The sequence below is a fragment of the Arvicanthis niloticus genome, chromosome 8, assembly GCF_011762505.2.
Source record: "Arvicanthis niloticus isolate mArvNil1 chromosome 8, mArvNil1.pat.X, whole genome shotgun sequence".
In the NCBI taxonomy this organism is placed as follows: domain Eukaryota; kingdom Metazoa; phylum Chordata; class Mammalia; order Rodentia; family Muridae; genus Arvicanthis; species Arvicanthis niloticus.
The window spans coordinates 64,883,871-64,908,159 of NC_047665.1; the positions used below are offsets into that span (position 1 = coordinate 64,883,871).

The 24,289-nt window shown below is 37.2% G+C and overlaps 1 protein-coding gene across 1 annotated transcript in view; it reads right to left on the reverse strand.

Annotated features, from left to right (window-relative positions):
* Positions 1-24,289, reverse strand: part of Cubn (cubilin) — a 206,479-nt gene that overhangs the window by 140,232 nt on the left and 41,958 nt on the right. The window contains exons 20-27 of the mRNA XM_034510433.2: positions 23,578-23,743; positions 22,910-23,126; positions 19,056-19,186; positions 11,271-11,460; positions 7,812-7,972; positions 7,045-7,226; positions 6,162-6,318; positions 3,871-4,058 (exon numbers count right to left, since the gene is read on the reverse strand). Coding sequence (XP_034366324.1) covers positions 3,871-4,058; positions 6,162-6,318; positions 7,045-7,226; positions 7,812-7,972; positions 11,271-11,460; positions 19,056-19,186; positions 22,910-23,126; positions 23,578-23,743 — 1,392 coding nt within the window. The remainder of the gene's footprint in view (positions 1-3,870; positions 4,059-6,161; positions 6,319-7,044; positions 7,227-7,811; positions 7,973-11,270; positions 11,461-19,055; positions 19,187-22,909; positions 23,127-23,577; positions 23,744-24,289) is intronic.

Sequence of the window (24,289 nt, forward strand, 5' to 3'; positions counted from 1 at the left end):
AAATCTGCATGAAGCATCAGCAAATGTGTATGAGTTCTCCACAAAACCCAGATAGCATTGTGCTGGGTGACTACAATACCATGTGGTCCACAGCTGTGGGATGGGAAATAGCTCAGGACATAGACATAGGGAGTGTGGTGGCAAACTGGAGAACTCAGGGACATTGGTGAAGGGTTTGTTAATCCATTTCTTATTTGAAATGCATTATTTTGTGATTGAAAGTTTCTGTAGCGTAGTGGTTGTTTTGCAACTAAAAAGAGGATGTAAGAGTAAAATACATAATGATACAAACATCTGGTGAGCAGGATGACATCAGAAAGGATTTGGCAAGAGATGAAATAGATTCTACACACTGGAAGGAAATGCATTTGACAGAAGGCACTGACATAATCAGGAAGAATTTGAAACTTCCTTAAGTTGAAAAGGGAAAAGGACAGAAAGGGAGGAAAGGATGGGTGGAAGAGTGTGCTGGCTACATCAACTTGATTCAAGCTAGAGTCATCTGAAAGGAAAAAACATTCCATGGAGCCATTTGGCTCCTGCTAATCCCCAGCCTGACCCTGCTCAATCATGCTAATCTTCCAATGAATTGTCTCCATCCTTGCTTCCCTCTCTTGACCCCTCTGATGGCAATCTCTTTCACCTTCTATAACTCTCTCTTTGCTTCACTGAGACAACCCCTTTTTTTGGCTTCTTCTTCTCACTCATATAACCCTGCTGACCTACCACTGGGTTTATACATAGGGGCCACTTCTGGCTGTAGCCTCAGTCACCTAATAGAAATGTCCTTTAAGTGGAAACTTTAGGACTAACATGAAGACAAAAGAGTGAGATCAAGTTGGGAAACAGAATGAACCCTTGACACTGACTTCACATAGCTGCACAAGCAATGCCCAACTTCTCTAAAAGCAACCAATTCCTTCACTGAGATGCTATTTCTAAGCCCGATGGGTTTTGTTTTGGCCAGAGGATAAAGCAATAAAGGGTAGGTTTGTTTCCCAGTGAGGTGTGGACTGGACCTAATCCAGTCTTTTTATAGTTTCAGTTTTATTAATTCAAAATAATTAATTTCTGGCTCCAGTAATTGTCACTCATTGAGGAATTAGCTAAGTTACTTAAAGAAAAGGAGGAAAAAACCTTTTAACTACAAGTTAGTAAAATAATGGAAGCTGGAGTTTTTATGCCTGCACTTTTTTTTTTCTCCTTAAATGGTTGCGTTTTGAAATTTTCCATCATAGACCAGCCTTTGCGGCTATGCTTTGGTCTTGCTCCTTGGCTTATAGCAATGGAAAAATATCTCTTCCCTCTGGCAATCATGTCATTTCTTGGAAGGTTTTTCTGAACTTCTGGTTCTCATTCTGTACTTTCACCATCAGTATTGCACAAGGGAAGTGGCATGCCTGGAACACAACAGGCGCGCCATCACAAGCGGACTCTGATGAACTGTTGTGTAGCAGTTGGAGCAAGTGTTCTTATGTGAGTTTTTAAGCACCTCTCAAAATGACCTGAAGAGACTTTTGTGAGCATTGCACTCTCATGCCAATCCAAAGTGGGATGTAGCTCCTGGAAGTGTTTTCTCTCACTTTCTCCCCACTCCTTCTCCCAAGTGAAGATCGTCCAGTCCCTTCCTCTTCTTATTAGCTCTCCTCACGGAACTGTCTCAGATGCCAGCTATGTGTTGGTTACACATTCAACACTTTGCATCTGTCCCATGTTGTGGTTTGTGCTCAAAGCAGTAGGACTGTACTGAATGTGTAGGAATTTAAAGAAAGATTTGCATCAAACTCAGTTCTTTCTCATTAATTAATAGCAATTATTAGACTACAGCTTAACTATAGCTGTGACAATGCACGCCATTTCTCAGATTTGTGCCATGCCTCAGTGGAAAGAGAGGGCCTGGTCAAAGTTAGTAGCAGACAGCTGGCACTCTGAAAAGTCAGGAATCCAGGTGCCTGGAAGTCCATGATGATGAGAATCCTAACTGGTAAAACTTGCTATTTAAATCATCAGCAAAATCTCTGTGAAGAAAAGTGTAATTCCGTTATGTAATAGAAAAGGCAGTTCCTAAGCTCATAGATGCCTCTGACTTGAGGGGAAGAGGACCTTAGAACAATTTTTAAGCTAGCCATGGTGATACACACCGATTATCCTAATATTTGGAAGGTAAAGGCAGCAAAAACAGGCTCTGAAGGGCAACCTCGGCTACATAGCAAGTTTGAGGCTAACCTGACCTACAACAGAAGATCCTATTTCCAAATCCAAACCATGGAAGTCAAGCAATAACAAACAGCACTCCAACTTCATGCTTGTAAATGCTTCATGCTTCTTATATGTAGTACATCATATTTTCTTAGGGCAACTAGTATCTATAGCTTTCTGATGTGCAATACTATTTCTACATGCTGTTGCTTCCACATATAAACAAAGGGATGCTTTTGTTTACATGATTGCTCTCTCTTTTTTTTTTATTGAGACAGAATTTTATTATTTTCCAGGTTGGCCTCAGGCTAACAATACTCCTGCCTCAGCCTCTGAGATAACAGTTATGCATCCCCATGACTGGCTAAAGCTTTTGATGATTTCTATTGTTGTTGTGGTAGTTGTTAACCCAAGAGAACTTTTCCTCAAACAAAAGGATATCCCTATATTCTTGACTTCAAGCAAAAGTCTCTCAAAGCAAAGATGTTCTGTCTTCTTTGCATTGACAGCCAGTGCAGTACTTAGAAAAGGCACGGTGATCTCACACAACAGTGTAATCACAGTAGTCTTTTAGGATAATTGGTGAAAGAGAGTTAAGAAAAGTGTGCAAGAGATTGTTTTCCCTGGGGACATGGCTTCAGCTAACAAGTGCTGATGCTGTAACCTTCGCAAGGGTGATTTCTACACAACACAAATTATAGGGGTTTTGTTTTTGCAACAGGTATTAAACCTGGAGACTTTGAACATTCTGGGCAAGTGCTCTGCCATTAGCTACATCTTCACTAATAATCTTAAAAATACAACAATAAGTCATGTTATATAGTTGGTGGAAGACCAGAAAAAATGACTTATGTGGTTGGAGTTGGTCCTCTACACTTCAGAAAACATTGCTAATGAAAGCACCAGATGTAGACACAGTAGTATCATGTGTTAACAGCACAGAGATAAATGAAAGAAATATGTCAGCTGACTCAAAGAGTGATATCATTAATTATGGAAAATAGATGTTACATATATACCAATTGTTCAACTTAGATTGTTGTATGATACATGAGAATATAAACCAAGTCTAAACTAATATTCACATGAGTGGGTTATTAATATTAAACTAAATAAAATAAATTTCTTCCCAATTTTGAAAAGCTATAATCCTAAAAGTTGCATATACAAGTTATCAGAACAACTTTCTTAAGTGCAATTTCCCATGACAGTAATTGTCTACATTGCCTCACTATTAAATTCCACATTTAATAGTAAAGCACCTTTGATTGACTAGGATTACATAAAGAAACTTAAATAAATGTTACATGTTAGACATATAGATGAATAAAATGTCTACTTCACAAAAGAAAATTGTTTCAAATTAATTTGAATTTTAAAATATAAAAATAACACTTAGTATCTGGAAAATTAAGTCCTGAGCATATTCAAACATTTCCTCTTATGCACAGAGATCAAACATAAAAGTAACTCACAAGATAATTTTAAGTTAAAGTTAAAACGGTGCAATGAGAGACATGAAGCATACCCATTCATGTAACAGTGATGTGTGATATACTTCAGACAGACAGGGCAGGGCTAAGGATTTGATCCTGAAGAGGATGAAGGACTTCTAGCATAGTCTTGTTTTCTTGATAGGAACATGGAATTATTTATTGACAGGACACTTACCTCTAAATAATCTGTGGAGCAGTTTAAGAAATCTTCCACATCAAACCCCAGAAATGTGTAGTTCACAGTGTTGCCTGCAGTTGCTTGGATGGTCCAGTTACATCGTTGATTCTTATCATAGGGATTTGGATAATTTATGCTCTCCAGGATGCCAGAGGTTTTATTCACTATTACCACATTGTCACATGCTGGGGGGAAAAAGCCATGAGTGTTAAGAACTCCCACCTATACCATAATGTCTCTGAGATGCATGCAAAATTCCTTTTTAAAAGACATCTAGATTTTTCTACTTTCCCCTTTAGATTAATAAAGATATAGGTATACATGGCGTGTCATTTGTATGCTGAAGGAGTCTCCAGTTACAATAATGTAAAGTAATAGGTGAATTTAGTTAGGCATTGAAGTGTCACAAAAAGCTACACTAAAATAGACATCTGGTTCCTGTATATTAGTGGACAAACAACATGGCTTTACTCCGATCTCACTGCTGAAATTAGGGCTGCGTAGTAAGCATACTATGCTTCTGTTTTCAAATGTTTCATATTTTGGAGAAATTAACATTCTATTATTGGAAGACAGTCATTTAGAATGTAAGTCTTTGTGAATGCCACATGAGTAACAGAATGCACAGCTGTCAGCATGAGTCCTCAATAAAGGCTTCCTTATTCCTCAAGTTACTCATCATGAAGTGCTGAGAGAACAGAGGGAACACAAAATGGGGGAAAAAAGAAATAAAATCCTTCAATTTTGGACAGTTTTTGAAATATCACGGGTAGCATTTTCTAAAGATGAATTTTCAGCAGTACCACACAAGTAGCACTAGCTATGCCTAATCCTGGGTTAAACACCAAGTCCAGCCAATCAAAATGACCTGAGCAAAGTGCATGTACTGTCCACCCTTCTCATTGTTTGGATAACTTTTAGTATTTTTTTATTTCAATAAAAGAAAATGAGAAAATAAACATTGTTTTGAAAGAGTTGCATCTGCTATGTGGCTCCTAAATAATATTTACTCAACACTGTTGGGATACCACTTAGAGACTTGGGGATGTGTCATGTGCCCCTTCAAACTCTAGGCCATATTTTTGTTAACAGAGGATATGTGTGTGTGTGTGTGTGTGTGTTTTGCACGCTCACGCACGCACACACACACACACACACATGTTTGTATGTGTGCGTGCGTGTGCATATACGTGTGCATATGCATATGTATTCCCCGAGTAGCAGTTCAAAACAACAGAGACAATGTATCCCAAATGTATGTCAAACTCACAGACCTGGATCTGTCATCTCAGAAATCACATTATTGGCAAGTTTTCAATTTTAAATGGCAAGGACATTTATTTATTTATTTATTTATTTATTTATTTATTTATTTATTTTGGAGGGGTTGGATGGAGGGAACTCATGTAGCACAGGCTAGCATGGAATTAGCTATATAGTTAAGGATGACCTTGAAGTTCAGACCTCCCTGCCTCCACCTCTCAAATATTGGGATTGTGCGCACATGCCACCACCCTTAGTTGTATGAAGTACTGGAGATGGAACTTGGAACTTCATGCTAGGCAAACACTCTGCTAACTGATCCATATTCCCAGGCTCTGGTTCTACCTGTAAGGACTGATATCCTGTGTATAAAAACTATTAGAAGGGGGAAAAAATCAAAGGTGAATGGTTTAATAACTTGACAATAGCCAAGGGAAGGAAAGGCAAAGCAATAACTAAATTAAAGGAATGACCACACACTCAAACAGATCCAGTCATCATAGAGAGTTAAGAAGCTGTTTGTATATAGAATAATTAGGAATTTCTGAAGAACTCAGCATGCCAAGGGAAGGAGATGGACAAGAAAGGGAACAGGCAGATATGTTCTACAGTGGAGGACATTTCTTCTCCATGCATGCTTCTCTATTTAATAAAACTCAGGCAGAAGACAGAACCTAGGCTGAGAGGTAACTTTGTTCACTAGACAATGTCTAGTTAAAGGACTGTAACGTGCGGCATGACTGGATTCTACGTGTCATTAGAATGTCACATGATCCTGAGCTGAATTACAGCTGTCTCCACAGAGTAAAAACTACCCTGAGTTTCTTGGTTTACCAGATGCTTTGGTAATATGAGATTGGATTTAATATGTGAGCATTTTCCCTTTCAATGACTTTGGAGTTTTCACATAAGAATTTAAGTCTAGTTCCAGTGGCTCAGACCACCTGTTAAAATTATCTGGGTTGTTTCGCTAAGTAAGTCTGGAGGTCTGCTGGGGGCTCTGTGCTGCTGGAGTTTGTACTTACTCTGCCGGTATTTGATCTCAAAGCCACGACCTTGTTGACCTGCATCTGTCCTCAGCTTCAACAATACGATGTCTTTACTGGAACGGATGGGAGCAGGTGTTGTGTCCCCACACAGCTTATTGATCAGACGGGAGTTGGTAGTTGGGCCATCAAACACCTTTAGTAAGACATTTTGCACACAATACAGTCAAGACTATGAATGCAAAGGAACGAGGACAAAATGGCTGTATGCTTTAAAAATAGCTAGTCCTAAAATCTATAAAAGCAATTCTGAACTTGGTCAATAAACTGAGATGCTGGACGGTAAGCATGTGCTCTCAGACTGTAGTCTGACTGAGACTGAAGGTTGAACATGCAAAAAGAAAGTTCAATAAAAAACATTGAGACCATAACTGAAAACTGTTGTTGTTGTTGTTTTATTCCAAAATGTGTAATTTGTAAGATGTCAGCCCATTTTATTTACAGGATCTAGAAGAACTTGGTGAATTGCAGGAACTATAAAAAGATAGAACTAGGTGAGGCTGGCATCCCCTCTAGTTCTCAATAGGTCAGAGCACTGTGTGTTTTCAAGGCCTATCTAAAATCAGGGACACTGTAGTTAGGATAAAGTCCATAACTCCTCAGGATATGTTAAATACATCTTTATAGCTTATGATAAATTGCCTTAAATACTTACTATATCAAGTCACTAGCTACATATCATACTTAGGAGGCTGCCATTATTTTTACCATATTACTTAAAGATTTTAGTTTGCGTAAATCTTTTGTGTAAATGCTCCTCTTAAATCTTGCCACTTTTTGAATCTTAAAAATAGTCTTTAAATGTGTTTTGTGCACTGAGTGGGGGGGGGGAGCAGATGACATAAAGATGCATTGTACATACGGCCAAGTAATCCAGAGAGCAGCTGGGGTTGTGTTCCAGGTGGAAGTCTTGGAATTCCAGCTGGAAAGGGCTGCCATGGCTGGCTTCCAGCCGCCAGTAGCATTCAGAGCTGTGGTAGTAGGGCATCGGGTAGTTGGGTGATGTGAACACCCCTGTGGGGGTGGTGAGGTTGCCTCCACAGCCTGCAGGGGAACACAGTGGATGAAGCATGGCCTTTTCTTTCTGCAAGATAAACCTTGGCTAAAGCACATCACTGCTGCTCTGCTGACCCCTGTATCCGGTGCTGGGCCCTGGAGCTCACACATGCTAAACAAGAGCTCTACCACTGAGCCATGCATCTCAAGCCTGTGGCTTTCAGAGACAAAAACTCACTATGTAGTCCAAGCTTGCCTCCAACTTGGAATCCTCCTGTCTCTGCTTCCTGTTGCTGGGATCATAGAGGCTTACCCTCACCTCCCAAACTGTGCTCCACCTTAAAGCATCACAAAGCAGGAAGTTACCTAAAGCTCTGCTTCACATTGATGTGCTTTCCTTCTTCTAGTCAAGATGAGTAACTTGAAGTCTCCTGGGGAACTAGAACTTCCCTCTCCTTTTAAAATATATGCTGCTATGAATCCAGAGATACCCATGATGTTGGGGCTTATTATAAAGGGTGAGGAATGACAAGGGATAACTAGAAAAATTGACAGGTGGCGACATAACATGACAAATGAAGAAACTGATCAGCTTAGCTTCTCCAGTAAAATGTGAAAGTCTTTGCTACTTACCTGTTGATGATGCATCCCAGTAAGCTGAGAAACCCCTAGCTGTCAGTGCGGTATCACTCTGAAACCTTAGCCATAGCTTGTTACTGTGGGAGATGATTCTAGGAGGTAAAACTGAGCCACAGTAAATCCCAATGAGTGGTGAAGTTTCGAAGCCTCCATCTCTGTGACAGGAACAGACATAAAAATGAACTGGGTTATGATTTGACGACAGAGTACAATAGACACACATGTCTAAAGCACAGGGATACAGACAAGCAGGTCATTGCCTCAGCTGGCATCACCTGGACACTACTTAAAATAGACAATTTAAAGTTCTCAGGTCTTAGTTCTTTACTGACTAGGATTTGAATGTCTTTAGAAAAAAAACAACAAAAAACAAAACAAAAAACCTATTATTTATGGCTTGTTTGGCATGTTTATGCCATCTACAGAGAGCATGTATCTGAGATTCGCCTTCTTAAGTCATCTTGCAAGTAGATCAGAGGATACAGAATATAGAAACTATAGTTATTGACAATATAAATCAATATTTTAGAGAGAAATCTTATATTTTTAGTGATTTTTGAAATCATCAAATGTAGTATGACATATTTGTTATGTTTTAGACAACTGTAGAAATAATTATTCTCAGAAGTTTTGGGGATTTTAAATCGAAAGGTATCTTTTAAAGGGATGATTTATTGAATGGTAAAGCCAAGTGTTTATTTTTTATTGGGTATTTTATTTACATTTCAGAAGTTATCCCCTTTCCCTATTTCCTCCCCACCCAAAAACCCCCATCCCATCCCATCCCCCTCCTCCTGCTTCTATGAGGATATGCTTCCACCACCCACCCACTCCCACCGCCTCACCCTCAAATTCTCCCACACTAGAGCACCCAGCCTTCGATGAACCAAGGACTTCCTCTCCCACCTATGCCTGACAAGGCCATCCTCCCCTACATATACAGTTGGAGCCATGGGTCTCAATCTATGTGCTCCCAGACTGGTGGTTTAGACCCTGGGAGCTCTGATTGGTTGATATTGTTGCTCTCCTTATGGGGCCCGTAAACCCCTTCAGCTCCTTCAGATTTCTCTCTAACTCCTCCATTGAGAACCCCATGATCAGTACAATGGTTAGCAGTGAGCATCCGCCATTCTAATATGGAATAAAATCGACTTTTAACCAAAAGTTACCAAAAAAGATAAAGAAGGACATTTCATACTTCCTCAAAGGAAAAAATCTATCAAGATGAACTTTCAATTCTGAACATCTATGCTCCAAGTGCAAGGGCACCCACATTCATAAAAGAAACTTTACTAAAGCTCAAAGCACACATTGCACCTCACACAATAATAGTGAGGGACTTCAACACCCCACTCTCAGCAATGTACAAATCATGTAAACAGAAACTAAAAAAGACACAGTGAAACTAACAGAAGTTATAACCAAATGGATTTAACAGATATCTATAGAACATTTCATCCTAAAACAAAAGAATATACCTTTTTTCTCAGCACCTCATGGTACCGTCTCCAAAATAGACCATATAATTGGTCACAAAACAGGCCTCAACGGATACAAAAAGATTGAAATAACCCCTTGCATACTAATCAGATCACCACGGACTAAGGCTGGTCTTTAATAATGACAAAAACAATGGAAAGCCCACATACACATGGAAACTGAACAGTGCTCTACTCAATGATAACTTGGTCAAGGGAGAAATAAAAAAATTAAAGACTTTCTAGAGTTTAATGAAAATGAAGGTTCTTTATACCAAAACTTGTGGGGCTCCATGAAAGCAGTACTAAGAGAAAAACTCATAGCTCTAAGTGCCTACAAAAAGAAACTAGAGAGAGCATACACTAGCAACTTGACAGCACACCTGAAAGCTCTAGAACAAAAAGAAGCAAATACACCCAAGAGGAGTAGACCGCAGGAAATAATCAAACTCAGGGCTGAAATTAACCAAGTAGAAACAAAAAGAACTATACAAAGTATCAAGAAAACCAGGAGCTGGTTCTTTGAGAAAATCAACAAGATAGATAAACCCTTAGCCACACTAACCAGAGGGCACGGAGACAGTATCCAAATTAATAAAATCAGAACTGAAAAGGAAGACATAACAACAGAAACTGAGGAAATGAAAAAAATCATCAGATCCTACTACAAAAGCCTATACTCAACAAAACTGGAAAATCTGGATGAAATGGCCAATTTTCTAGACAGATACCACGTACCAAAGTTAAATTAGGAGCAGATAAACCATCTAAACAGTCCCATAACCCCGAAAGAAATAGAAACAGTCATTAAAATTCTCCCCACCAAAAAAAGGCCAGAACCAGATGGTTTAGTGCAGAATTGTATCAGTCCTTCAAGAAAGACCTAATACCAATTCTCTTCAAACTATTCCACAAAATAGAAACAGAAGAAACACTACCCAATTCATTCTATGAAGCCACAAATATGCTCATACCTAAACCACACAAAGACCTAACAAAGAAAGAGAACTTCAGACCAATGTCCCTTATGAATATCGATGCAAAAATACTCAATAAAATTCTCGAAAAACCAAATCCAAGAACACATCAAAACAATCATCCATCATGATTGAGTAGGCTTTATCTCAGGAATGCAGGGATGATTCAATATACTGAAATCTGTCAATGTAATACACTATATTAACAAACTCAAAGAAAAGCCACATGTTTAGATGCTATAAATTAAGAATATTAAGTTGGGCATGAAAATTCACACCTATATTACTGCACTCAGTAGGCTGAGTCAGGAGGATATCTCTGAGTTTGAGGACAGCCTGGATGATCTAACAAGAAGCATACACAAATTTCTTTCTTTTTGCTCTTGACTGAGGGTGTGACGTGACTCATGTAGAGCCTGGCACCTTGCTCACCTGCTCTGACAGACTGTAACCTGAAACTGTGTGCTCAGAAAGCCCGCTTCCCCTAAGTTTCTTTTTGTCAAGATATTTTAATCACAGCAACAGAAATGAAACTTGAATGTCAACAATAGTGAGCTTGGAGCAGCACTTCCTGTGCCTAAGGAAGCTCTGACAATTACTGTAAAATATTCCTAATACAAGACTTTGTTGTAACTATCAGAGGTTGGAAAGATAGTTCAGCAGTTAAGATTACTTAATGCTCTTATGAAAGAGCCAAGTTCAATTTCTCATATTCACAACCACATGTAACTATAGAGGATCGAACATCTTCTTCCTGCCTCCACAGGCACTGCACTTACATGCACACAGCCATATTCACATACAAGCATATAAACATAATTTAAATCAAGACGTAAAATTTAACCATCAAATCTTATACAATTTCTCTTTTTCTTCTATATTATGCTTAAAATGACAAATTTAAAGGTAATTTTACAAAACATTCCATGTTTCCATAAATCTTTTCTGAGAAGATTTTTAAATCAAAATAAAGGTTATAATGAGATAAAAGCACACACCTGATTTCCACAAAATCTACACACTTCGGCCCAAAATAGTCCTCCAAGGCAAAGTCTGTGAAATGCAATGCAATCTGTCGGTTGAGCCCCACAGTGATCCTATAGATGCAGTTCTGGTTATGGGGGTAATTATTAGGGAAGCTCGGGGAAGAGAGCCTCCCAGAAACATCTGTATAGTCATGTAAACACACTGTGAAAAGAAACAGAGAGAAAAATGGGAAGCATTAGACATTTACATGTGTCTAGTAATATACAATGCAATAATTTGTATCCTTGTACTTGAATTTCAGGAGTAATTTTTAATATTCAAAGATTGATTTCATTTTGAAACAATGTTTTTAAAATTTCCTAGGCAATCAACTGCTAAAATTTTAACAATGAGAAAGACATAGTTACATGTATTTTGACAGAATAACAGTTTGGATCCTAAAAGTGTTACAATTTTTCTAATTCATGTAAATTACCATAAACATTATAATTAGGTTAATCTACACAGATACCAGGAAACTTAGAAATAATTCATTTCTGTATATCTCTTCATAACTTTTTTTATTAACATATGCATTCATGAGAAGTGACCAGGTCATGCAGGAGGGAGGAATGGGAGGCCAGAGCTAGGTGTGGCCATGCACACCCACAGCTGAAGAGAGCTTTTTCTATGAAAGCCTGTCTTGAGTATCGACAGGATACTTGAGCAAGCCATGCCATCTTCCGATATCAGTTCCCTCTTTTCTATGATGGAGACAGTTACTGACCTTGCAAATTGTTTGATGCAACTAAAGTAGCTGCCTCACCATACATATATAGCGATAATCCCCCAATATACTATTTGAAACAGAATAGGCCTAAGAGAAGTATAATTATGAAGAGTAAGTTTAACTATTCACATGAGATGATTAGCAGTCTACCTGGAATGCTGCATCTTAGTTAAACACTCACTGCTCCCGTTTGTTTAAACTTTGCCTATTCAGTCTCTTCAGACTCTGTTCAATAACCAACCCAACACTCCCTTATGCCCTTACAATCTGAGATGAGTCTGGCTTAACTGTGATATACATCTAGCTTCAAATTTCATCCAATAATGACCTAAATCTGGGGCCGTGGAGTAGCAGAATCCCCAACTAAAGGCTATAGAGAATGAGCTATTATATATGTTTTATTGCAAGTGAGACTGTGCAGTTACATTTCCTCAACCGCTGCCATATATTCATCCACAATTCAATCATCATTGGTATTGGAAACATAAAGACACATATAAAGTGTAACAGGCTCTACTATCTCCATGTGTCCCTTGGAGTAACAAATAGTCATCAAATATTTGAGTTTACTTTATAAAACAAAGCTTTACTGTATTGAGGAAGCTCACAGTCCTTGTTCACTCAAAGGGAAGGCAAAAAAGGAGGAAGTGAATGAAAGTAAAAGAAAGAAAGAAAGGATGGTAGAGATGAGAGGGACAATAATGGAGAAGGAAGAGGCTTATCTTAAATGTTTCATTCTCCGTCATGAATACTACTGTATAAAATTTACGAGGATACATTAGAAATAGTCACCCCAATAAACTACAAAAAGAAAAGTAAACAGGACCTGAGGGCCATCTGCTGTGAGGACAGCTATTTGAATCTGGCTTGGTGGGCATACCCTGGCCCCCAGCTATGTGTGTCTGCTCTTCCCTAAGTGGCACTTGGACTCTGAGAAAATCCTCATGCAATAGAATACAGAGGACCAACACTCTATAGTAGAAGGTAAGACTAGCTGCATGCCCTTCCCTCTTGAATAAGTTCTCATGGGAAACAAATTAAACAAACTAACAAACAAACAGAAATACAGTTAGAAAAAAACACAGGTGAGAACTGAAATCAAGTAAAATGCAACAGAAATAGAGAAGGATATTAAAAAATACTCCCATTGTTTAAAAATTAAAATGGATAGACTTTTAGCACAAGTGCTCAAATGAACAAGAGTATGAATTGTTATTTTAAGAGTGAAGGAGGAAGAATCACTATAGAATCTCCAGCCAGTAAAAGAACAGTGCAAATAAACTTTACAAATTTGTTCCCAGCTACCATCAGCCACAGTTAACTCAAAAGAAAATAATAACACCTTCCATGGCCGCAATCAGTCAAAGAAATTCAATCTGTCATTCAAAACTTTCTATAAAGAAAACAATGTATTCTAATAACCTCTGGTGATAGTCAAGCAAATTAAGAAAATAACTATCCAGACTTAGGAAATAAAAACAGAAAAAAATTCTATCTAGCTGATTTAATAAGACCAAATATTATTGTTACGCTGAAACAAGACAAACTTGCAACAAAACCATTACAGATAAACCTGTCTCATAAATACAGATAAAACACCTGACATAAAGCTTTAACATACTGTTCCAGAGAATGTGAAGATGGTACTATAGCAAGCAATGCTCACACTGGGAGTATCGGATTGTTTGATGTGGGAAAATCAACCAAAATAACCATTCATATTAACTGTGTTAAAAAAAAAATCTCCTGATTAAATTATTTGGAAAAATCAACATCCATCCTTGTTGAAGACTCTCAATAAACAGGATTAAAACAAAAATCTATGAAATCTAATCATTGTTCTTAAGGAATAGAAGATTAAATGCTTTCTTGACAAAATGAAGAATGAGAATATGTCCAGTCCTACTCACTGCAATAAGAAAGAAGGAGAAAGGAAGAACAGTGTGAAACAGCAATTCATAGTTGGGACCATTTATGTAAATTATGTACCCAAAAACTGTTGGCACTAATAACTGAGTTTTAAAAGTCTACATAATATGTGATTAATATCTGGAAAATCAGGTTAGGATGCATGCATTGGTCAAACAGCAATGTAATGCACAAAGCAGCATACAAGAGCACAAGGTGCATGATGGTCTTAGTGAAAATGTAAAAATTAACACTCAGAGCTTTAAAGCTCATAGAAATAGAGAAAGTATGCCTAAACATCAAGTTAGAATATGTTCACAGAGTGTAAGACACAGTTTGAGATGCCCTGAGATTCCAAATTGACCTGTGAATTCAATAGGATTACAGTCAATTTTTTTTTTAAATCATAAAAAACCAAAAGGCAGTTTCCAAATGTGTACAGCAATGTAAAGGATCTAAGATCACTAGAAGAAATGTTTTGAAATGCAAATGCCATTGTAAAAATCTCCCTCCCGAAGCCAGTATTATATAAGAGACTGTCCTTTTACTATAAGGCCCAATATGGACATCATGGGATAGATAGAGTAGAGATTCCAGAAGCACCCACATACTATATATGGACAAATGTCAGCAATGTGCTCAAGGAAATTCAGTATGTGTTGTCAGGTAGAGTCGGGGGAGATGAGTTTAAGACATGGCTTGGAACAGCTAAATATAACTTTCCTAAATGAACAGACTTGGAAACTTAGACCACCATACTAGGAAATCAAATGGATTTTAGACTTAAAAGTTCAAACTATAAAACTTCTAGAAAACACACAGATGGATGTTCTCACAATTTTGACAAGCAAGCATTTTCTATATAGAAAACAGAAGCCCACTAACCATAAAATGAAGGAAAAATACCTGAGTGTACAATCTGATCAAGAATACACTTGCATCCCAGACACACACTCACACACACACACACACACACTCACTCACACGTGCACACACACAGGGATACATACAAACAAAGGTTAATAGATACCCAACGAAAGACAATAAACAAACTGTCAAAAATAAACTCTGTAGACTAATACAAAAAAAAATCACAAAACTACATTTTTCTAAAAATGACCATGTTTTTCAGCCTGATTAAGCACTTTCATAAAACCTTTTACACCATGGCATTAATGGTGGCCACAGGGGAAACTGAGAAGCATTGGTTGTTCTTCAACCCGCAAAGCCATGACAATATCAGCTCCATGAGATTAAGGCACAAGAAGAGGGTAGATAAGTACTGTGGACAGGAACCCATTGTACAGGGAGGTGTGGTTTCCAAAATCATGTAAAAGACTTGGTTTCTGAGTGAATGCATATCACCTCAGATTCTCTACATCACTGCTCCTCAACCTTCCTGACGCTAAGACCCTTTAATACAGTCCCTCATGTTGTGGTAACCCCCCAGCCATAAAATTAGTTTGTTGCTACTTCACAATGGTAATTTTGCTACTGTTATGAATTGTAATGTAAATATAATGTAAATATCCGTGTTTTCTAATGGTTTTAGGTGACCTCTGAGAAAGAGTTGTTCGACCACACACATGCCACACACACGTGCACACACACACACACACACACACACACACACCAGAAGAGAATCAATGGGTTATTTGTACACTCAAACATTAAAAAAAATTATTTACTAGAGGAAATAATTTTAGAGATTAATGGATTTGCTAAAAAAAAAAAAACCTTACAAAATATTTGAACATGTAATATCCGAAATCTGAGACAGACATATATAAGCAAGGGGGGCCTAAAACCTGCCCACAGTGTTCCAAGCCAGTATCAAGCTGTACTCAGTAGACTGACTCTCTGGTTTTAGTTTCAATCTGCAGTAGATAGGTCCTGCAACTGTGAGTGTGATAGTTCTTCATTATCTTTTATAACAGTTTTTAAATAAAGACAAAATTCAATTAGATCTGCTTGAATTGTTCAGTAAAAGTATATCATAGACTTCAATCAGGATTTCTAATTAAACCATGGTACCTGGACTTATAACCAGGGTATCTGAGATAATCTTTTCTTTCTGAAGATGTTTTAAAAATGACCATTCTAATCTGAAACGTTGCTCTTACCACACTGAGATATAAGAATAGAAACAGAATGTTCTCTGTCCGTTTCTTTGAAATAAATCCCCTGTGACGCTGTTGGTTATCACTTCCTAACTTCATGCCTTCCAGGGAGTTCTGGGCTCACTCCAAGGTGACTGATGAGAACTCGCACTGCAGTGTAAGAGGGAAGGAGAGGCTGGGAAACCCCAGTGGATTTGTCTTTTTATATGTATATTTGCTCATAAGATTGTGCTTTGGACCATGCTAGCTACTTCTCTGGATAACTGTGAAGCTCTTCTCTTTGTAAAACATAAGAAACATTCATCATAGTTCCGTTGTAGCCCAGACAAGACCAGCAACAGAAATCAACAGAACAGTGAAGCCTGTTTGCTTAGTTTGGCTCTTAAACTAGCCAGCTATTTATTCTTGGGACGACAGATTCAATATTCTAGATTGATAATTGCCTCTATTCAAAGATTAATTGGAATAGGCTGTACTTTATACTTTCTAGACACTTCATAAAAATAAAATTTAATCATGCTTACTGAGATTTTTAGACAGATTTCATGAAGAGATGCCTAACTTTGTATGGTACCTCTGATAATTGCTACTCTGTTTTTTCTTTTTCATGCCCATGTTTTTAATGAATACAGTTATGAGTGAATCAGGAATTAATTTGAAGAATAATAGAGTAGATGCTATCTAGATATTATTTAATCTGAAAGTTTTAGGTACATTTCTGCTCTCAATCATACTTGTAAAGTTTTCTCTTACTGGTTCTATATTAAATCTGTAGATAAGTAGTAGCTGTTAATAGAATATCAGATTATAATTTAAATTGTAAGTATACCAATTATATTATCTCAATATGCAGATATTTTCTACTTAATGCTAGTAAGTGTTGAAAGTCAGAATCAGTGGTAAGGAGTTCTTATGAGAGTCTACCCAACATCTTTCTTTTGCTTGTCTTTTGTTTTCTCTATCTCCTTGGGAACATTTGAATGAGAACTGCCGCCGAATGCTTATGGAGGGAGTCAGAGTATGAACAAGAAGCCAATCTCCTTACTCCCAAACACATATTTAAGGGCTGACATCATAGACTTACTGAAGAAACTACAGCTATAAGTGTAACAGGATTCAAAGCAGGATAATTTGACTCTTATTAAATGAAAGCAGGCCAGAGTCCGAGGAAACATCCATGGGCTGTGCTAGGAAACTGGGTCTGAGCAGTCTAAACCATCATTATTACTCCAGAAATAACTTTTGGAACAATAAAATAGCTTACAGGCCAATGATTGCCTGTCCAGAAATTATCCAGAAGATGTTAGCTGAAAAGAGAGTCCTCAACTCTGTCTTTCCAGTCCGTCCCCATCTCATTTCACCCGAGCTTCTGGGAACATTAGCCAATTGCCTGACACCAGCTCTATTCCAGTCTCCTGAGCTAGCTGTACTCTGAGACATACTACAAGGCCAGCTTCAACAACTCATGCAATTCAGCCACCCATATGGCTTTCTGGGTCTCATCATCTGATTGCTATTTCAAATGACAGAACTGTGTTAACCAGTCCTATGAGTTCATCTAAAAATGGCAGACACATAGTGAGCAGTCAAGCGGTGAAAAGAATGCTCTCCCTTGTCTGTGATTTCAGCTCTGTCTAGACCAAGCAGGGGCTGGAATCATGACTAACACACATGATTAGAAGTGGGGTAGTCTTTGCAGTTGTTCCTTCAGGGTCTTTTTGTTGAGCCTTTGGGGCTTTCTCCCCACGTTTCCTCCCTTCTCTTTGCTCTTCTATATTAGAAGGGTTTGGGAGGAATTGAATCCAGTCATGCCTGCCAAGCACATGTGGGAGTTGAGCATGCCCCATTCCCTATTCTCTGTATCAGTTTTTCTTCCTGTCTACTGGTCCTATTGCTCTGACGAGTTTTATTTGAATCTTATCTTTCTGAACTATCTCATTAAATTTAAAATTTATCCTCCTCATTCTGTATTAATGGCTCCTAGCTGCCTCTTCCCTTCATACTGCCTCCTAAGCTAGTATAGTGTTAACACAATCATTTCAGTCACTACAGAACTATGTTTTATTTTGTATACTACTGCAGAGATTGCCATGATATTTCCAGAAGGTACTGCCTGAATTACATGTTATTTAAGAAACAACCAGTTTATTCATGCAGCAAATTAAAATTATGTTTATAGAAGATTAGAACCAGAAAACATTTCAAAGATCATCAAATCTAATCTCTTAATTACACAGATGAGAAAATTGTACCCCACAGAGTTCAACTGACTTACTCTAAATCTAATATTTGGTGTGGTTTGGGGCCAAACATATGAGGGAGATGAAACTATAGAAGTATGGAAAATTGTGCACACTGTAATTTCCTGAGACATCCACTTTGGTCTTTGGCTGTTAACCACTTGAATAAGGCTCAGTGAGAATGTCAATTACACAGCACAACACACCATACTTTAAATCCTAGGGCTTTAGCACTACATGTGCATGGGATAGATAATGGGACATCTGCTAGAGCAAGTTCCACCAGTGATCAGTGTATATATTTCTCGTGCACTGTGGATTTTTAAAGCCATGCCTTCCAAAACACAGAAGCAGAACTACTTTTGCCTGGGTCAAAGTATAGTGACCAAGCTTCCTAGAGTAGAAATAAGTGAAAAACTGGCTAGGGATTTTGAGTAAGAAAAATTCTTTTTACTTATGATGGAAATAAAGACTTTCAGGAGGAATATGTCCCGGCCCAGAAAAATTCCCCAAGCTGTGTAATGCTTGGCAAGTAGGGGCACTGGCTGTGATGACTTTTTTTGTGTATCAAACTTCTTCCAACTATGATATAAAAATTAAGACCCAGGATCCCTAAAAAGGCACACAGTTCAGCTAACAGAATTACCCTATTTTTAATATGGTGGATGCTGTCTTATACTCTAGTCCAAGTAAGTATTTGTGTGTTTTATATATTAGATCTCTTTTGCAATAGAGAAAATGCAATAGAGAAAATGTTACCTGCTGATGCATTAATTGCTTCATAATTTACGGAAAATCCTTCATGGGCAAGAGCAGAGTCAGACACGAATATCAACTTTATTGAATAAGAACTGCTGGTAAGGGAAGGCGGGATGGATTTTCCACAATATCTGTCCCAAATGAAGAAAGAAGAGAAAGATTTTTATACATTTAGTAGATTTGAACTAATATTCCAAACAATAGGCCATGTAAAGATAATAATAATAAAGATAATAATGGGTTATCTATTTCACATCAACCTTGAAACCAAGTATATTTCAGTAACAAAAACACACTGGAAGAGTTGTGTGTCACACTGAATGCCTTAACACACACGGAAAAAGTGTAATGAGACCAGGAAACTGGGGCTTCAGTCACCTGCTGTTAGTGTGTTGAGAAACTTTTTCATAGACTTAGATTAAAGGAATTATATTTCTTTAGTATATTCACTACTCTATTAAAGTACCCAAAACTCATTCATCACAGCGTTAGATAGCCCTGTCACTCAGGTGCATTGTGACTGTGGACACATGGCTTAATTGCTCTGAATCATTTTCTCTGTAGACTTTACATCACTCTGAACCTGAGGATCAGTCAGGTAAGACACTGTAGCTAAGCACTGAGAACAGTGCCTAGAGGGTGACCTCTGCGTAAGCTGGCTGCTGTCTTTAAATTGCTCACACAACTCACTTATGAAGAGGTAAGAGTGTGATCAGGAAACCATGTCACTGTTCTTCCAGAACAAAGGAAGCTTTACTCAGAAATCTATTCTCGTAATCCCCCAAACACAGCTACAATATATGACATGATACCATGGTGTTTTATCTGGAGAAACACCTGTAGAATGAAGAGCTTTAAAAAATTGGAAACCTAGAGACAATGCATGCTCAGAACGAGAAAGAAAAAATAATATGGAACCAAAAATAAGCTAAAATGTTGAATATGAGAAATAGGAAAATTAAATAAGTTTTGTGTAGAATACTATTTTAATTATGACAGAGATTTATCATCTTAATATGACTGAAGGCAGATGGATTAAATAACTGTGTATACATGGCCTTGCACTCTAGATTGGGATGTGATCATTAAAGCTTATTCCCTTCAGCAAAAACTGCATTTTGTCATGTTTACAAAATACTCATATATTACTTTGAAAAAGAAGAAGAAGAAAGTTTTAGATGAAAGACTAAGAAGCAAAAGAAGGTGAGGAGCAGTAAGAACAAAGGGAAGAAATTTAGAGACTAATTTAAAATGATAATGTTTACAAAGTTAATAGATGAGAAGAAAGGAGAATACAAGAAAAACTTTAAAAAGAAGCAATCAAGAAGGCTGGAGAGATGGCTCAGCAGTTATATGCACTAGCTGATCTTCTGCAAGATGTGAGTTCAAGTCCCAGCATCTGCATAGAGGTTAGTAACTACAACTCCAGGCCCAGGGGATCAGATTCTGTCCTCTGTGGGCACCATGCATGTGATATAGAGACATGCATACAGCCAATAAACTGGTACACAATAAAGAAATAAATATTTAAAAGTTTAAAATTTAAATATTTAAAAATCAGTCAGAGAAACTCTACTTTCAACACAAACATAATAATAGAGGCTGGGTTCACTTTGCACTCAAATGTCTGAAACCCTAGGGAAAATACATAAGTGCCTCTCAAGACACTGAATATCAAATGAAGAAGGAAAAACCTCAAGGACATGAAAGAAATGAATTAAAAGGGAAACTGGAAAGGACTAACTTAGGTTCAAGTAACTTAACACCAGGACAAAGTCCAAATATATTTGTATAAGAATGTAAAATGGCTGGTGTCCAAACATAAAATTAAAAATTATGAACAGTCTATCAAATATTATCAAGTAAAAAAAAGAAAGTGCAACTCATAATGAGAAAGAATAATCAACTAAAACATAACAAGTAATTATATAATCATTCAATGAATAAAGATATTAAAATAATTATAACTATCACATAGATCTAGAAGGTATGGGAAAATGGAAAAATCGATTCATAAAGGTACAGATTATACACAGTTATGTGGTACTAAATGATGGGAAATTTTTTTACATATGTAAAAAAATTGAGATTAAAAAAATCAATTCAAATTGTTTAAGTGTGAGAAACGAAATGACTAGACTAGAGGAACACAGGGCAAACACTTTATCATATTGGTCTAGACAAGGATTTCTACAGCTAGGGCCTCAAAAGCACAGGCAGGCCAAGACAGACAGGTAGGATTCTAGCAATCTACAAATCTTCTCCATAGCTGAGAACACAGCAGAATGGGGACTCAGCCCATGGAAGGAGAATTAATGGCAAATTACATATGTTGGAGAAGCAGTTAATATCCAAGAAATATGAAGACTTTTAGAAATCACTTAGTAATATCAACAGGAAGTAAATACTCTGATCAAAACAATGGACAAAAGCCTTGAATAGGGCAATTATCACAAACAAGTCATTGAGATGAGTCATGAATCTTGGAGAAAGTGGTGTTAGTTATACACTAACAAGGAGATGCAAAATCAAGAGCACAATGATATACTATTGCTGTCTTAGTCACTGTTCTATTACTGTGAAGAGACCCCATGATCAATGCAACTCTGATAAAAGAAAGCGTTTAATTGGGGTCTTCCTCACAGCTTCAGATAGCTAGTCCATTATCAACATGGAAGGAAGCAGACAATATGGCACTAGAGTACTAGCTTAGAGCTTTACAGCTTCATCAGCAGTTAGCTTGCTGGGTAGCACTGGGGCTGGAGTGGGCTTTGGGAACCTCAATGCTGACTCCTAGTGACATCTCTCTTCCAACAAGGCCACACCTACTTCCACAAGACCACACATCCCAATCCTTCTCTACAGCTCCACTAACTGGGGATCAAACATTCAAACATATGAGCCAATGGAGCGATTCTCACTCACCACCACAATCTAACCTCATTATGACTATTGTTTTATTGACTTTTATATGATATATATATATATATATATATATGATTTATTTTATATGATATATATATATGGATAGGAATTGTTAAGGAAAAATAACCCTTATGCATTTTTAGTGGTTATATGAATAAACCATTGGAGAAGGTTATGTAGAATTTTTTAAAATTAAAAATGTAACTATTTTATGGTCAAATGATCTTACAACTGAGACTGTATCTGAAGAGAATTAAATCGTTATGCGGAAGAGGTAACTACATTCTTGTGCTCATTCTACATTAAGCACAATAGCAAAGATATAGAAGCACACTGTGTCCATGAATAAAGAAGATGTGGTGTTGATATAAATACCATAGAACACTATTTTATAAGGAATGAAATCTTGCCATGCAGAACAAGATAGGTGAACTTGGAGAACATTATATTAAGTTAAATAAGCAGGTACAGAAGCAGAAGTACCATGTGATCTCACTGATATATGATTCTAAAATTGTAGAGAACATAATGAATGGTGTTACCAGCACCTAGAGTAAAGAAGAAAAGATGTTGGTAAAACAGGTAATTCAAGTTAAAAAGGAGAAGAAATTCTGAGTATCTATTACATAGCAAGGTGACTATAGTCAATGTCATATTGTTCACTTAAAAAATATACACAAGGTGGATGTTTTGTGTTATTGCCCATGAAATGGTGAATCATGTATTCATCAGTAGGGCCAACCTTACTATTATATGCACTTTACTTCAAAATATGATAGTATGTAAAGTCAAAATATTTGCTAATTTATAAAATAAAATAAACTGGATATAAAATAATTTAAGTGCATTATTGCCTCTGTTCATCTATGTACAAAAATCTAAATAGTATGTTTCAAAGTTCAGCATTAAAAAACAAAACATTCTCTCACCTCCCAAGAGATGTCTGAGCAACAGTGTCATAAACTTCCAGGTAGTCATTTGTGCAGTTGTAATGAAACTCCAGGTAAAATGAAGTGAATACCAAACGAATCAGTTGGTCATGTTGGACTAATATATGCCAGGTACAATTTACACCGCTTGGGTAGACATTTGGATGACCAGGACTTTCAATGATTCCTGTAGATTCTGTGAGAACTTTTCCACATTCTGTATAATAATTAGTAATGATAAAACCATAGTCATCATCACAGCAGTTAATAAATGAGCTATATGAGTCCCCAAATAAAAACAATAATCATCATCACAACAACAGTTAGTGTTAATCTGCATGAGTCCCAGAATAAAATGTGCTTATCACTGACTAAAAGCACAAAAGAGAGAATGCTGCTCTTACATGCGACTTAGAATGACTTGGTTTGTTTTCCAATAATAGGTATGCGATAACTATTAAGTATTTGTTAAAGTATAGTCTTTGTTTTAAGTGTACTTTATGATATTTCACAGAACAATTGACTTTTATATAATTTACTTATTGTAAGAAACTTGTACTTTCAGAGGTGGGGGTTGAACCCAGAGCCTTATACACACAAACATCCCTGTACAACTGTCCATTTATTCTGATAACAGCATAAAAGAAGAAAGAGAAACCTGCTCCTACCTAGTCTCTCACTGCTGAACTTAGCCACGAAGCCACGGTTTTCCATAGAAGAACTTTTCACAAATGTAACATAAAGAACATTGTACACAGATGTTATAAATGAAGGTATGTTCGTGCTACAAAACTTCTCATTTCCAGGAGATCCCGTGACAGAACTGGGACCAATCTAAGGAAAAATAGATATAGTCAAGTTAATTTTCGGTAAATATCCATTTGGAAAATTGCTGCCCGTGGTGAAGCTCTTGTCAGTCTGTAACTGTGAAGGAAGTGCAGAATCAATCTCCTTTGGGGGCCATGAGAGGAACAAGGTTTATCTCTTGCTTTCCATTTGGGGTACACTTTCTGCTTGTATCACAGCCCTAGTCAGAGTTCCCAGTACAATGCTGAGCAGAAGTGCAGAGACGACAAGGCTGTCAACCAACCAGCCACCGAGGCAAAGCATTTGGTATCTCTATCACTGTGTATATGATGGTGTCTTTGTGGCTTTGGTGCTTCTCATCAAAGTAAGAGAGTTCTTTCCACAGTTCTTGGTTTGTTTGAATTTTTTTTCTTTTACTGTTTTTATTATGAGATGCAGGTAGATTTTGTCACATGCTTTTTTGTGTATTATACTAAATGAAAATGTTATCCTTTACTTTATTAATAATATTCTATTTTGTACTATAATGTTCACTAATTTTTAGAACATAATCACCTACATACATATAAATTT